We start from the raw sequence: 16,613 nt of genomic DNA, 5'->3' as shown, positions 1-16,613 counted from the left end.
TGGCGGTAAGAGATTTGCGGACAATGAAGAAGTAATCGAAGCTGTAAATGGTTATTTTGAGGAGCTTGACGAATCAGTCTATAGAGATGGCATTAATAGACTGGAACACCGCTATGAGAAATGTATCAGCCTTGGAGGAGATTATGTTGAGAAATAAAAAAAAAAAATTTTTAAAAACCTTGTTTTTCTTGGTCAGGCCGGAAACTTATCAATCCACCCTCGTATATGTATCTCTAATAGGAGAAATGATGAAAACACTATACATTTAGTCACACGTAAGCAACCCATCATACATGATTAAGCATCAAGGGTAGTCGAGATTGTTATAGTAGTATAAAAAAGGGGGAGTTGAAACCGTTGAAACCTTGTATCATTAAATGCCTAAATGATGATTTAGCCAATTTTAATAATCTAATTAAATGTATACATATGACTGTAGAATAGAAAATTTATAGTATGAACTACATGAACAGCGTTAGTTGCCATTTTTTAACAAATAAGAAATAATGCTCATACATAATTTTCTATAGTGAATTTAGCAAATGGCGCACCTTTTTGTTAACTAATTTACTTATTACCAGCTTTAAATATAAAATAGAAATCGTATTTTTAGCCAAATTACTTAGCTTCCTTCTTTTTCTTTTCATATCCTATTATTATTGTTTCAAAAAGAAAATTAATTAGCAATTTCTAGTAAAGAATGTTGTTGCTAATTAGTTTTTGATTTCATTGCAACAACTCTTGTGAAATGGACAGATAAATACTCACATATATAATGTGAATTAAGAAAATAATTTAGGTACATTGCCTTTTTTATTTATCAATTACACTCATTAACATATTTTAAAAACATACTCCTCCCCTCATATTTGTATACAATATAATATAACAGTCACCTTGACTTTATTCCTTACTTTAGTAATAAGTTTATATTAACATTGTAAAATTAAATAGTACGTAACATCAAATAGCTTAATCATTCTATTGACTTTTTAAAATGTATATGAATTTTACTGCAGTAGCTAACAAAATTCTTTTTGTTTCTGTGTATGTAGCACCATCCTGTATTAATGTAAATGTAGCAGGAATTACCTCTTTTGCTTTAAAAACTAACATTAAAGGTTCTCTTACAAAAACAGAAACAGAGTAGTCATCAATTCCCATATTTCTTAATTTTTCTTCAGATTTTTCTGTGGGTGGATAATCCTCCTAAAAGTCAATTGTTTAACTACCAATAAAATCAATCATTTTTATGACTATATGGCATCAAAAATCATATTGTTGTGAATTTGACAATAATAGCATATTTATTGTTGTGACTAGCACAAACATAGTAATTGTTGTGATTGACTCAAACATATTTATTGTTGTGACTGTCAAGCATATTTGTTATGACTGACACAAACATATTTATTGTAGTGACTGCAACCAAAACTCCTTATAACAAATAGGAAGAAAATGTACTGCAAGATGTCTTTTATGAAATATTAAGACCTTTAGTGATACAAAATAGTTACTAAACTATTAATTACAGGCAGTAATAATGACTGTGTAATTATTGTTTTCTTTTTTTAACTTTATATAGCAATGGTAATATTAGGATGAAATATGTTTTCAACCTGTTCCAATGGCAGTACTCCTACATCTTGCAGCTGCTTTAAATTACACATGGAAAAATCTAATTCAGTGGAAATATTTAGTTCAGGTGGAACAAATTTCTTTTCCATTATGGTTAATTCTTTATACATTTCAGTTATTATTTTAGTACTAGCTTCATCACAAACAAATTTTTGCATTTCTGCCATGGGAAACTTGTTAGACAATTTCACTCTAAAAAAATAAAACAGTAATAAGGAAATTAAATAATAGTGAATTTTATCTACCTCTCCAATACAACACGAGCAGCCTCTTGCTTAGCAACTTTCTTAGTAGTACCTTTTCCTAAGGCAATAATGTCATTTAGTGAGCATGTTATATTAAAATCTTGTCCATCAAAGCCCTTCTCATTATATTCAGGATAAGAAATTGACTTCTTTGAACAAAATTCATTCAAGGCTCCTACATAATTTACCATAGGTGACGTAGTAAACTGTACAGCCTTGGGTGCTATTATCACATCTGTCGTTTTTATTAAATTATTGCTATATTTATGCTGTAAAATATCAACTGCATTTTTAGCAGAATTATGCTTAGCTTCCTTCTTAGTTTTCCCATAGCCTACGGTCTGTATGCCATCCACTGATAGACTACATGTAAAATCTCCATTTACATTAGCTACATCTGATGAAGAATAAGTTGGTATTGGTTTCTGATTGCGTTGCATTAATTCTTGTAAAATGGAAACTGGAGTCTTTTGCACTACCATTCTGCTGTTCAACTTTCTTCGTAAAACAAATTGTTCAAAAGTTGAAACCTACCTATTTCAGATGAATTTAGAAAATGATTCAGTTTATCTTACTTATTCTTATTCATCAGCAATTTATCGACACTTTCTATTTGCCAATTACATTGCTTATCAAATACTATCAAATTGTTAAATAGAATCGGGGAAATCCCGCTATCTATTCTATGGTAAGTAATTATCTATGGGTCTACGTCACGGTACATATTGCATCGGAAGTGTTTGATTATGGATTCATCCCTCAATACTTGAACAACATCCACTTTCCATCCACCACAGTATTAACATAACACTTTTCATTGAAGTTCCATTTCCATATTGAATATTGAATTTTGATCAACATTCATACGATCAATGATAATGACTCAACATCCTCAACAAAGACTNATATTTTTCTTTGTACACCCAATTAGATATCCTAATTTATATTTTTCTTTTTACATTCATGAAAACTACAATTTGTAATACAGTATACAGACAACCCAACATACATAAAATATTACAATTCTTATAATTTAACTATAAGGAAAGTTGTGAAACGTTGTTTCTCAAAAATATAACTTTTTATAGTAAAAAACTAACTGTCCTCGAACAAATTACAAAATTTAACGTGGAAATAAGTAATTGTCCTGTCAGAGTCGACCCGATTCGCGGAATTTGCTTTTTGTTCTTTTAATTTTTTTGTGAGGTCACAGGTTGGGCCCTATTTCCGGACTGCGTCGTCCGATCGCAGTGGGAGTGCTATCAAAATTTTCTAGAGCTACTGTGCTCTGCGCTGAGAGCAAAATCGCCCACCCACGAGATTCCGTTTCGGAGTTATGGCTGTCGGAATTTGTGGGAAAGTTTTATTTTCCAAATCGAGAATTAAATATTTTGGAGAACATATCTGGCGAACTATTGAAAATAGCGCAAAAATTCTTTCACCAGCGGTTGGCCCGTACCCAAGTGTACAGGAAAAATTCAATTTCGAAGAAAAAAAATACAGAAATTTTTAAAAATTTAGAATTTTTCATCAACACCGAATACGACCGCATACCGCTCATATCGTTCGCACTGAGACGGGGCATCCGTCTGGGAAAGAATTTTTCCGATAGGTCCTACCGTTTTCCAGCTACAGCTCATAAAACGTCAGTCTTAGGAGCGGTGCGCTCGCAAACATGGTGCGAAAAAAAATCCATAGCTCCGCAGATGTACGTCCGATCCGTACCAAACATGGCTCGTTCGAAGCGCAATGAATGCGGCAAGTTTTCGACGGAAGCAGTTTTAAATTCTGACACTCCTGGTCCGCGTCAGAACCGACCCGATTCGCGGAATTTGCTTTTGGTTCTTTTTAATGTTTTTCTGAGGCCACAGGATGACCCCTATGTCCGGACTGAGTAGTCCGATCTCCATGGAAGTATTATCAGAATTATCCAGAGATACTGTGCTCTGCGTCGAATATGAGAGATTCCGTTTCGGAGTTATAGCTATCGGAAGTTTTGACCAAGTGTTATTTTCGAAATCGAGAATTAAATATTCAAGAGAACATATCTGGCGAACTATAAATAATAAATAATAATAAAAGTGAAATCGAAATACAGAAACAGCTTTGACCAGATAAAGCTAATGTAACTGAGCTTTCTAGTATTGATGGGTTAAAAGTTACGAAACCCTTCTTTGTTTTTTCTAAAATCGGTAAAGCATTAAAAATTTTCGTTTCTACATTGCACAATAACTTTACAGGATGTGTTCATTTTACCTACAATTTATATCTGCCGTCTTGTTGCCCCCCATTCCTGATCCATTAAATGGCGACGCCTCTGAACCCCTCTTTTACAAATCTGTAATTGCCAAACATTTGACTTTTATATGAAGATTGGAAAAACTTTGGCGGTTGTTGTAGAACAAACAGAATAGCTCAAAACCCCACTGAACCTTAACAACTATCAGTATAAATTAGGATTAGTTCTCATTTAGGTTTAGTTTACTTCAGTCCCTGAAGAAGGTAACTTTGTTACCGAAAAGTGCTTCGGACAACTACAGTGTCGTGTTTTGGCGTTGGGGTTTTGAGCTATTCTGTTTGTTCTATTTGACTTTTAATTTAATCAAAGTTTCAGGCTTACTTTAAAGACAAAGTGTATCCCCTCCTTTAGGAACAAGTTATTAATAATTAGTCAATTTATTGAATAATTTTTATTTCTATAACAAGTTCTTACCCCCTATCAGTCACTGCCAGCTCGAAACAGTTAACGCCATTGCTTCGAGCATCACTTTTCTGAACAATTTGTTTAATCACTTTCTTTGTGTTAAAAATTGTTTGAAAAATTAAATTTAAAAGAATTGTTTGTAAATATGTATGCAACACATCGTACACTTCAGCATAAGAAATTGCTGATACCAACTACGTAATACTACTTTGCCCTGCGCTGTCAGCTCTCATAATTTCTTTTATATATAAAATTAAGGCACGAGCAAGAATTATAGCCCGGTTCATTAATACAGCAAATGGTTGCAAAAGAATAGCTAATTTTCAATCTTGTGGAAGTATTTTGAATGGACTTCAAATACCAGCTATCTACAGACTAAGGAAAACGTGGAATCATTTACGAAAGTCTCACTCCACTCAGTACCAGTAACGAATAATATTTTTCATTTTTATGAATGGCGTTTATAAATCGTTTCATTTCTAGAATGTTCTACGATTTAAGGTCAAAGGAATTTCAAAAGGACTTCTTAAAAGTCGAGAAAACGGTACCTTGTTTTCTCCCTTATGTAGGGTACTTCGTACCGCTATTATTAGGAAAACTTCCAGAAAACGAAGAAAAACTCAATGGTAAAATATACTATCATAAATTAAAAGTCATACTATTCTCAATTTCATCATTTAATTTGGATAATACTAAATAAAATTCAAGGCCATTAAGAGTTGGAATGTTTTTATTTTTGAAGAAGCAACACTGACGTTTCGGCTCTATTTGGGAGGCTTTTTCAAGGTAGGTTCTTTAGTTATGTAAGAAAATGTTCCAAATAGCTCGGTGATTGTAACTGGTACATAATATTAAAATAAACATTGATTTAAACAGCACAATTATAAATAAAATCTCTAAGTCAGTGTTAGTTTTTAATTGTTCAATTATTTATTACTTTATTTATAATTGTGCTGTTTAAATCAACGTTTATTTTAATATTATGTAGCAGTTACAAGCACCGAACTATTTGGAACTTTTTCTTATATAATTAAAGAACCTACCTTGAAAAAGCCTCCCAAATAGACGCGAAATTAAAACCTTCCAACCCTTAACTGTCTTGAACATTATTTAATAAAAGTCATACTGCTTATCGGTTTTCAGATTTAGAAATGTCATCAAGAAATTCCACCAATACCTGCACCAGTGCGTCTACAATATTTGCAACGAACATTGTTGAGAGATTCTTCTGTACAATTCACTTTCTCAAGAGCCCAAAGGAAGATGTAAAGAAAGCGATTGGTGCATCTCAAAAATCAAACAAAAATGAAAAAAATATCCAAATTAAGCGATTTCTAAACAACGAAAGCAGTATCAGGCTACATCGTGGGTTAAAAATATTACAAATGTATCACAGTGCTGCAGAAAAATACAGGATAAAAAGAAATAAAGTGGTCTCGGATTATTTGTTAAGAGCGAAGTACGATGATGAATTTCAACTGTTTAAAACATCTTTAATACTTGAAAGTTAGAATTATACATTCAATAAAAGATTATTTTTTTATTTATTACTATATTATTTTGCACAAAAAATATCCAACAGGGAATTAACATCATATTCTGCACATCCACATATTTTTTTTCTAAATTTGTTGACTTTTAATGCAGAAAAAATGGAATATCTTTTTTGTCTTTTGTGATTATTTACCAGGATTGTAACCACACTATCCTAATTAGGACAAACTCAGAAACAGTCAGGGTAGACTAAAAGCCAATTTTTATCTATTTTAAATCTATGCCTATATTATATTTCATTGATTTTGTTTGTGATAGGTATTACAAAGAGGACTTCTTAACGTTAATACTTGACCACTTTTTGCGTATGTATGAAGTTATCGTACAATTTGATCGCATGTAAGAGGCATTAAATTTGACATTCAGTGACGGTCGTTGTGGACGGATAATCTCCTGAATTATGGTTTTAATGGCGAAATCAAAACTCTCTTAAAGATACACAAACTAACAACAATTAATAAAAAATTATTGAAAATTTTGGTGGAGGCGCCGGGACAATTTAAACAAAAGCTATAATTAAGCTATAATTCCAGTTTCATTGAGGTGGATTAATAAATCTTGCATGCCGAAAAGATTATAAAATTTGTAATCGTCCTACCCGAACGTTATCAGAAATTATTACGTACTTACGTAAAAAAAATTATTGAAAATTTTGATAAAGAAGCCGGGACAGTAAAACAAAAGCTATAATTGAACTGTAATTTTGATTTCGTTGAAGTAGATTGATGTTTTCAATTTGTCCTTTAAGTGGGGTTTGGGAGAAGGGGCTGTACTCCCGAAAACTTCCTTTTCATAAGACGATTTTTTTGGGATTTGGGTAATATATTTTCTATTCCTTTCTTTTCCTTTACGTAAGTTCTTCTGCGCGAAATTGACGTTGGCAATCTTTTGTTTGAGAGTGTATCAAATTAAATTTGACGCTATCATTAGGACAATAAATTACGTATTACAAAACCGGACATATTCAGTTGCGCGTGTGGGTTTCCAATTTCAGGAAAATGAGAAAATAATTGAGCATATTACATGAGAAGAAGTTACTGGGGTTGTATCTTTGCATGATGTGAAATTACTAACCGTATAATACGTTTAGCACTAACTATAAATGAAAATAACTTTTCTAACGAAAAATTCAACACAAACTACGAAATATTACGAATTTATTAGTAATATTTTTAAAGACATCTCGTAAAATTTGGTTTAAAATCCTTTCATATTTTTATTTGGAGCTATAGAAAAAGTATTCAGTTACTAATTATGAATCTGTAGTTAATTTTAATTGTAAACTATCGCTTTAATACTGAGAATAAAACATTTATTTTCTTATTAAAAATTTATTGAAAATTTTGGTGGAGGCGCCGGGACAGTTAAAAAAATGGCTATAATTGAGCTACAATTCTGGTTTCGTTGAAGTACATTGATGAATTATCATCTTACAATTGTATTAATTGCACGTAGATGCAGTAAGAGATGTTCTTTTTTTAGAATATATAAAACTGCAGTTTATAATACAGTTTATAGGCAACCCAACATACAGCAAATTTTGTAACTATAAAATCGTTATGTTATTACTATTTATTAGCACAAAATGACACTATAAGCCCATAACTTGTGGTGTATTGCTGAAAACTCGATTAATATTACCCTAATTATAAGTATTCACCATCCCTAACACGAGAATTGGTTTCTAACAACAATTACAAATATATTGAAAGACGAAAGACAATAATATGATCCTTTTTGCACGAAGAAACCCTTCAGTCCTTTTATTAATTAGCGTGGAATTTAATTGTACATACAATAAAGAATAAAAATTTGTTGATTCAATTATTTTGAAAGTATGCAAATTAATGTATTGAGCGTTTACTCTCGTTAATAAGAGAGATCTAGTTTGACCTTTATTGATGGTTGTTGTGAAGGATTAACCTAGTAAACAATCATATTGATATCGAAAATAAGACAGTCATGAAAATAGCTAAATGTTATCAACTATTATTAAAAAATTTTTGAAAATTTTGGTGGAGGCGCCAGGTCAATTTAAAATAGAAGCTATAATTGAGCTATAATTACGGTTCCATTGAAGTAAATTGATGAATTACAATCTTTAAATTGCATTTTTTGCACCTACATGTAGTAAGGGATGTTATTTTTTCAGAATAAATATAAGTACAATTTGTACTGTAATTCATAGGCAACCCAACATACAGCAAATATTGTAACTATAAAATCGTTATGTTATTGGTATTTATTAGCAGAAAATGACAATGTTAAGACACTATAAGCCCAAGTGTATTGCTGAAAACTCGAAAGAAATTCAAAATTTGATGAAATATTTTTGAAAATACGTAAGTTAATGTATTCAGGCTTTTACTTCTGTACTTGTATTGGAAACATCAAATTTGAATTTTGACAATGCTAAAGGGATAATTATCCTTATTAAGTCTATCTTTGCAACTGCTAAAAGTACCTATCTTGTTTGAGAAAACCACCATCACGTTGGGATAGTCGAATCATATGATAATAAATACATAATTGATGAGAGTAAAAAGAGTGATACTGGTTTTGTTCTAGTTGCTCTATCTGGCAACACAGAAACGCCATTTTTAGGGTTAATAAATCGGTTAAAAAAATGTCGACATGTCGTAAATCAACGTTCCAATCTCCAGTCAATAAATATTAATGCGTACGTTTCCATCCTGTGTTCAAACAGTATAATAAATCAACCACAGTTATGTTCCCATTTCATACAAAAGAAGAAACGTCCGAATTGAAAATGTCACTGAAAATACTACGGTCTGACCCTCGTGTATAATATATCAACACAATNTAACATATTTTAAAAACATACTCCTCCCCTCATATTTGTATACAATATAATATAACAGTCACCTTGACTTTATTCCTTACTTTAGTAATAAGTTTATATTAACATTGTAAAATTAAATAGTACGTAACATCAAATAGCTTAATCATTCTATTGACTTTTTAAAATGTATATGAATTTTACTGCAGTAGCTAACAAAATTCTTTTTGTTTCTGTGTATGTAGCACCATCCTGTATTAATGTAAATGTAGCAGGAATTACCTCTTTTGCTTTAAAAACTAACATTAAAGGTTCTCTTACAAAAACAGAAACAGAGTAGTCATCAATTCCCATATTTCTTAATTTTTCTTCAGATTTTTCTGTGGGTGGATAATCCTCCTAAAAGTCAATTGTTTAACTACCAATAAAATCAATCATTTTTATGACTATATGGCATCAAAAATCATATTGTTGTGAATTTGACAATAATAGCATATTTATTGTTGTGACTAGCACAAACATAGTAATTGTTGTGATTGACTCAAACATATTTATTGTTGTGACTGTCAAGCATATTTGTTATGACTGACACAAACATATTTATTGTAGTGACTGCAACCAAAACTCCTTATAACAAATAGGAAGAAAATGTACTGCAAGATGTCTTTTATGAAATATTAAGACCTTTAGTGATACAAAATAGTTACTAAACTATTAATTACAGGCAGTAATAATGACTGTGTAATTATTGTTTTCTTTTTTTAACTTTATATAGCAATGGTAATATTAGGATGAAATATGTTTTCAACCTGTTCCAATGGCAGTACTCCTACATCTTGCAGCTGCTTTAAATTACACATGGAAAAATCTAATTCAGTGGAAATATTTAGTTCAGGTGGAACAAATTTCTTTTCCATTATGGTTAATTCTTTATACATTTCAGTTATTATTTTAGTACTAGCTTCATCACAAACAAATTTTTGCATTTCTGCCATGGGAAACTTGTTAGACAATTTCACTCTAAAAAAATAAAACAGTAATAAGGAAATTAAATAATAGTGAATTTTATCTACCTCTCCAATACAACACGAGCAGCCTCTTGCTTAGCAACTTTCTTAGTAGTACCTTTTCCTAAGGCAATAATGTCATTTAGTGAGCATGTTATATTAAAATCTTGTCCATCAAAGCCCTTCTCATTATATTCAGGATAAGAAATTGACTTCTTTGAACAAAATTCATTCAAGGCTCCTACATAATTTACCATAGGTGACGTAGTAAACTGTACAGCCTTGGGTGCTATTATCACATCTGTCGTTTTTATTAAATTATTGCTATATTTATGCTGTAAAATATCAACTGCATTTTTAGCAGAATTATGCTTAGCTTCCTTCTTAGTTTTCCCATAGCCTACGGTCTGTATGCCATCCACTGATAGACTACATGTAAAATCTCCATTTACATTAGCTACATCTGATGAAGAATAAGTTGGTATTGGTTTCTGATTGCGTTGCATTAATTCTTGTAAAATGGAAACTGGAGTCTTTTGCACTACCATTCTGCTGTTCAACTTTCTTCGTAAAACAAATTGTTCAAAAGTTGAAACCTACCTATTTCAGATGAATTTAGAAAATGATTCAGTTTATCTTACTTATTCTTATTCATCAGCAATTTATCGACACTTTCTATTTGCCAATTACATTGCTTATCAAATACTATCAAATTGTTAAATAGAATCGGGGAAATCCCGCTATCTATTCTATGGTAAGTAATTATCTATGGGTCTACGTCACGGTACATATTGCATCGGAAGTGTTTGATTATGGATTCATCCCTCAATACTTGAACAACATCCACTTTCCATCCACCACAGTATTAACATAACACTTTTCATTGAAGTTCCATTTCCATATTGAATATTGAATTTTGATCAACATTCATACGATCAATGATAATGACTCAACATCCTCAACAAAGACTAAATCTTAACATTGACTCAATTTGACCATTTGATCAATGAAGATTGACATTTAACTTCTATGGGTTCAACTCAATAAAGCTGGGTTTATACTACAATTTGGGTTTTTACAATACACTATGATAGTTCACAAGTACTCAACACTAAGATTATCAGATACAGTAAATGATTATTAGTATATCTTAAGAGATATATTTGATTTTATGTGCAATGGATTCTATCCTAAGCAATGCCTGAGCAAATTACAGCAAATGAACAACGTGGAACATAGATAGGTGTATGATTTCCAAACTCATCCAGTCCAGAACCCAAATCCAAATAATTTCCAAATTGCTTTACCGTTAGGAGAAAAATTGTGTTAAACATGAGGTGGTTGTTTGTAAACAATAATTATTGTTAAGGAATGTCTAAATTTGGAGCATCAAATATACAATATTTAAACTGGAAAATTTAAATAGCTTATGGGTTTAATAGAAGATGAATTATCAGAAGTCAGAAAACTTTGCGAGCATACCATCCAGGGTTGCAAGCTTGTATCATGTGTGCAGTCCATGATCCGAGCAGAGATACAACGAACAAATTTTAAAAAAATCGTTATATGCATACAATACCCCAAGGATTACCCTAATTATCCTTTACTTATTGAATTAAAAAGTAAAACTTTTTCTGAAAAGCTCCTAGCTGGCCTTACTACAGTTGTTGAACAAGAAGCTAAAAAGTATCTGGGGAAACCCCAAGTTCTTAAAGTTCTACAGTTTGTAAAAGCATTCATCGATGAACATCCATTAGCTTGTTGCTATGATGAAATAAATAATTTAAAGAAGAATTTGAATGGCAGTCAAGATGAACTAAAACTAAAACAAAAAACATCATGTCTATATCTTAAAGTTTTCAATGAGTGTTACTATTTAACCAGTAAAGTTGTGATACCAGATCAATATCCAGATGTGGTCATAAAGTGAATACTTGTTATTAATTTTATTAATGAAAAATATATAGATGTTTTTTTTATTGCAGGTTTGAAGATATTCAGAGTAATTTTTCATCTACATTCAATCGTCACATAATTGCACAAGTAAAAGAGATTGTTCGTAGATGTGTGGAGCCTCCTTTAAGGAAACCTAAACCTAATGAACCTCTATTTAAACCTAAACCTTCATTAGAGAAAGCAGTTTTTTTTTTAATTGACTGTATTAAGAGACTTCCTAAGGAAAATTGCCAGTTTTGTAAAACTAAATGTTTTCCAGATGATCCTAGTGTAAGTCCATATCTTAAAAATGCTTAATAAATGTTAGTCTGTAATTAAATATAGTTTTAATCACAGAACTAATATAATTAAAGTAGATAAAGCTCATTAGAAATGTGCTTCTCAAAAGGAGCAAAACAGTCTTCATGGTTAAAAAGCTTTTTCAATTTTATTGTAAATTAATAAAAATGAGTGTATTAAATAGAAACCTGCCACAATAATTTTTGTTTTTATAATTTCAGTTGGTTGTTTTGGATGAGAATTCGCCAGATCATATCGAAAGGGTTTACTGTGGTCACTTATACCATCAATCATGTTTGTTTCAATATCTAAAGACACCTCCTTTTGGAAACAAAAGATGCCAAACCTGTGGTCAGAAAATCTGTCATCCTAAATGGTCACTCTCAGATAAGTTAGCAGAAGACAGATGGGCCCATGAACAAGCTAGAGAACGTGAGCTGGCTGAAGTAGAAGAATTTTTCAAATAAAAAGAAAATTTTCTGTAAACATTATTTTAACTAAAATAATTTTAGAAAATGTTAGTAGTGTAATTGTAATTTTGAATGTTAATAAAAGGATTACAAATTTAAATGTAGTATAATATAATTTACCAATATAAAAGTAAAGTGAACATGAATAATAGCTTAAATGTGAATCTCACAAATACTGAAAATTACCATCAAATGTACTGATAAAGTTAAAGAGTATCAATTAAAATCATCAGATTGGACTGGATGGACTTCATCCACTTTCTTTAAAGAGTCAGTTATTATATTCTAAAAAAAATGTAGAAAAGTTTTGGTCATTCTATATTTCTAAGAAAAGTGATACAAAACGTAAAAAACAAACCGTAAATTAAAATGTTGCCTTGAAAGTTTTTGATAATATATCATAAATCAGTAGGACATTACACTACATGTGCTGATGCTAGTCAGTGGCATGGTTTTATGCCCTCTAAATACATTTTAAACGAAGGTTGTCAAGTTGACATCATATACACAAATATTTTTAAAGCCTTTGACCAGGATTTCTATAATTTGCTTGTTCCTAAACTTAATAACTATGGGTAGGCAGGTAGGATACTGAAACGGTTTCAATAGTATCTTACTGAAAGAGGGCTCTTTGTAAATATTGATTGTGTAATATCAAAAAGTCCTTTTCTGTTGCATGTGGAGTTCCACAGGGATGCCATCTAGGATCTCTACTCTTCCACAATTTTCGTTAATGGATCATAAATATGATATAGTTCTCAAATATTTTAATTTACGCAGATAACTTTAAACACTTCAAGGGAATTGCCATGACTGGCGGGGACTGTGAAACTTTAGATTGATATTGATAATGTTATGTAATGCTGTAAACTTAATTTTTTACAATTCAATATTGAGAAATGTATAGCTACGACTTTTGCTGGAGGCAATTTCATTTCATTCGAGTACAATATGGGAAATAAAATCATCAAGATAATCTACCCTGGTGCTACTTATGATATCAATTTGACGTTTATATCGCATAGCAATTTTATCTCAATCTTCAATTCGAATTTCTGTTATCTTATACATACATATGCTCTGGACTCATATAAGTATGCAACCTAGTGATTTCATTTTTAATTGATATTATTGATTACAACTTTATATATCATTTAGTATATTGTTTTTAACATTTCTGTATTTGTATAAGGATCTCCCCGTTTTATAATAATAAATAAATAAATGTAAAATCTGTACTAAAGTAATTTGAAATCCTTTCATTCTTACGAAGAATTAAGTAAATGTTGATATTGTTTGTTAGAAAATTATTTCATGCGTGCCCGCAAGGACATTGAGAAAAACGCCTCTAAATCTTTTACATAGGTTCATTGGCAGGTTTTTTGTTCTGTCTTCTGTCTTTCAACCGGGATACTATACGCTGTAAAAACTATAATTTCAAGTGTTAAAAAATTCAAATAATAGTTATTTGAATGTAGGTACCATTATGTTTTATTCAGAGGATCTCGCATATTCTTTATAGAAAATAGCTCCCCCGATCAATGTCTTTGAAGCTTTGTACTCAAATAGTTCTTGTTGTGGAGATAGAAAGATTCAATGCCCGTTAAGTCCGCAAAAATCATGTTTCCGAAAAATCGAACTTTTCATGGGCTTTTGCAATGGTGTAAGTCTGCTGTATATTTTATTTATGTATACGTATATGTATGATGACTCTCGATATGTTTATACATAGGTACTGACAGACATATACGATACATACATAAAAATTACAGCTCAACTTCAAAGGCTTATATCTTGAAAACAGGAATTTTGAATACAGAAGACTGGAAAATTTTGGCGGTATTGTAGAGCACTCTAAATAGCTTAAATCGCTACGCCAAAACAAGACACTAAGAATCCAAAGTACTTTTTGGTAACAGGGTTACCTTCTCAAGGGACTGAAGAGAGTCCCTTGGTGTTTTGTTTTGTTTTTGGATTTGGGGTTTTAAAGAGTTCATGAATTTTGAAGTCTTAACGGTCACAGAGACTTTGGATCTACACTTGATCTAAAGTATCAATATTCAGGTAAAACTTTTTAACAAAATCGTTTGAGATTACAACAGACAATTTCCAGCAATAATCACTGGGTTTATAATGATTATATCTTATAAATAATAATGCTCTTTCCTATTTTTCCTTGCAAACTATACAGAATTAGTTATGTCGACTGATTCGGGTTTAAAGATCGTCGTGTGTTGGAGTTGCTTCCTAACGTTTCGCTAGTACGAGTGGTGAACTTCTTCATAGGCAAAATACATTTTTGACGTTAAAAAGTTTTGCTACTATCAGCGATCAAACATTATATAAAATGATGAATGAAAGTTACTCACATTGGCTATTGAAGGTTAAAGCTTAAAAAGAGAACAAAGAGACATTCCATGAATGCCTTCTAATTCTTTAACTGAAGAGGGCCCAAAAGATTCTAAATTCCTTGGAAATGGATAATCTAAAATATTGGATCGATATTGTTTTCCGGATTCAATGTCATAGTTCATGGAATTTTGAATCATATTGAATTGATATCAGCACCTGCCAAATCACAACTAATCGTACCTTTAGCAAGGAACTACGAAATTCTATGAATTACGACAAAATAACCCTCAAAACAATATCGAATTGATATACCCCAGCTGTGTAAAAGTGAAAACTACTAGTGGTGTGCTAATGAATGCGTATAATCCAAAATTCTTAGCAAACGTTTCGAAAAACTTCACTTTTCAAATGAACACAAAGCTAAAGCAACTATGGATTCCATTTCTTTCTCTTATTACAATGTGCAAAAGATCGAAAACAAAATGGGGTAGCAAATATTTTGATATAAAATGATGATTTTACATCAATAAAATTATTTGCAATCCTATTTTGGCTCTGATCTTTTACGGTAAACAAACTATTTTGANAAACTAACAACAATTAATAAAAAATTATTGAAAATTTTGGTGGAGGCGCCGGGACAATTTAAACAAAAGCTATAATTAAGCTATAATTCCAGTTTCATTGAGGTGGATTAATAAATTTTCATCTTTAAATTATATTGCTTCGTTGTAGATGTAGTTAAGGATGATAATTTGCATTTATCTTATAAATTGCAATAAGTTAAACTGCAATCTGTTATACAATACATAGACAACCCAACATACATCAAATATTAAAACTAATGTAACTATAAAGCTAGAAAACTTTTTTAGCTCTTTTACATGAAACACTGCTATTCCCTAACAAACCCCAAAATATTATGTAGAACTAAGTACCTAATTCAATTAATTGAGTTATTGTATCGGTTTGTAGTTGAATTTTTCCACATTTGAAATATATCGCAATTTTTCGTTATTTTTTTTTTGTAGTATTGCAAAGTAAACCGATACAGTAATGATTTCTTATTTACTCACATAAAGTAGAACATTATGTCAATTAACTCTTTATTCGTCTTGTACCAAGAAAATCCGAATTACATGTGGGATTTCTGGGAATTTTTAAGACTAAACATCTTAATCTCAATACCTATCTGAAACCAGGGTGTCTTTCGAGGTGGCAACATTCATTATATCACTTTGATAATCATACTAAATTTATTTACTAGCGTGGCCTAGCGTATCCCTGATTACGTACAAAAATTCATTTTGGTAATTTCTAGGATTTTCAAGAAATACTGTACCATACCTAACCAAAATGGAAGATCGTTTTAGTCTTATAAAAGTTTAATTTAAGCAGAAAGTTCAAATAGAATGTACGAGGGTGGATTGATAAGTTTCCGGCCTAACCAAGAGATGACGCCACTAGGCCTACCTTGAGGTGACATTCTATAGTACCATCCTTGGATAGCTTGTAGCTATAGTTTCAGCCCGATCTCCTTGCTAGTGTAGGTTTGACAGCACGCTGAACAAGACGCCTCTGTGGTTTTCGTAAAAATGGAAAAGCAGG

The 16,613-nt window shown here is 31.2% G+C and overlaps 4 protein-coding genes across 4 annotated transcripts in view; 2 read left to right on the top strand and 2 right to left on the bottom strand.

The window, feature by feature from the left end:
* The window catches only part of LOC108740412, a 15,130-nt gene extending 10,114 nt beyond the window's left edge, over nucleotides 1–5,016 (top strand). The window contains exon 11 of the mRNA XM_018474721.2: nucleotides 4,846–5,016. Within this exon, the coding sequence (XP_018330223.1) occupies nucleotides 4,846–5,016 (171 nt within the window). The remainder of the gene's footprint in view (nucleotides 1–4,845) is intronic.
* Nucleotides 795–2,771, bottom strand: LOC108740414 (interferon-inducible double-stranded RNA-dependent protein kinase activator A homolog A). The gene is made up of 3 exons (XM_018474725.1): nucleotides 1,884–2,771; nucleotides 1,620–1,830; nucleotides 795–1,209 (listed from the first exon to the last, which is right to left on the bottom strand). The coding sequence occupies exons 1-3, from the start codon at nucleotides 2,363–2,365 to the stop codon at nucleotides 982–984; spliced, it is 921 nt and encodes a 306-aa protein (XP_018330227.1). The 5' UTR covers nucleotides 2,366–2,771; the 3' UTR covers nucleotides 795–981.
* Nucleotides 5,017–8,974: 3,958 nt separating the features above from the next.
* Nucleotides 8,975–10,938, bottom strand: LOC112904726 (interferon-inducible double-stranded RNA-dependent protein kinase activator A homolog A-like). Its single transcript, XM_025975522.1, has 3 exons — nucleotides 10,015–10,938; nucleotides 9,751–9,961; nucleotides 8,975–9,340 (listed from the first exon to the last, which is right to left on the bottom strand). Exons 1-3 carry the CDS (start codon nucleotides 10,494–10,496, stop codon nucleotides 9,113–9,115), a joined length of 921 nt encoding a protein of 306 aa, XP_025831307.1. The 5' UTR covers nucleotides 10,497–10,938; the 3' UTR covers nucleotides 8,975–9,112.
* Nucleotides 10,939–11,102: 164 nt separating this feature from the next.
* On the top strand, nucleotides 11,103–12,709 carry LOC108740413. Its single transcript, XM_018474723.2, has 3 exons — nucleotides 11,103–11,874; nucleotides 11,934–12,174; nucleotides 12,405–12,709. Exons 1-3 carry the CDS (start codon nucleotides 11,378–11,380, stop codon nucleotides 12,648–12,650), a joined length of 984 nt encoding a protein of 327 aa, XP_018330225.1. The 5' UTR covers nucleotides 11,103–11,377; the 3' UTR covers nucleotides 12,651–12,709.
* The last annotated feature ends 3,904 nt before the right edge of the window (nucleotides 12,710–16,613 follow it).

The sequence above is a fragment of the Agrilus planipennis genome, unplaced genomic scaffold, assembly GCF_000699045.2.
Source record: "Agrilus planipennis isolate EAB-ADULT unplaced genomic scaffold, Apla_2.0 scaffold206, whole genome shotgun sequence".
NCBI lineage: Eukaryota > Metazoa > Arthropoda > Insecta > Coleoptera > Buprestidae > Agrilus > Agrilus planipennis.
This window is presented reverse-complemented; position numbering and strand designations above follow the sequence as displayed.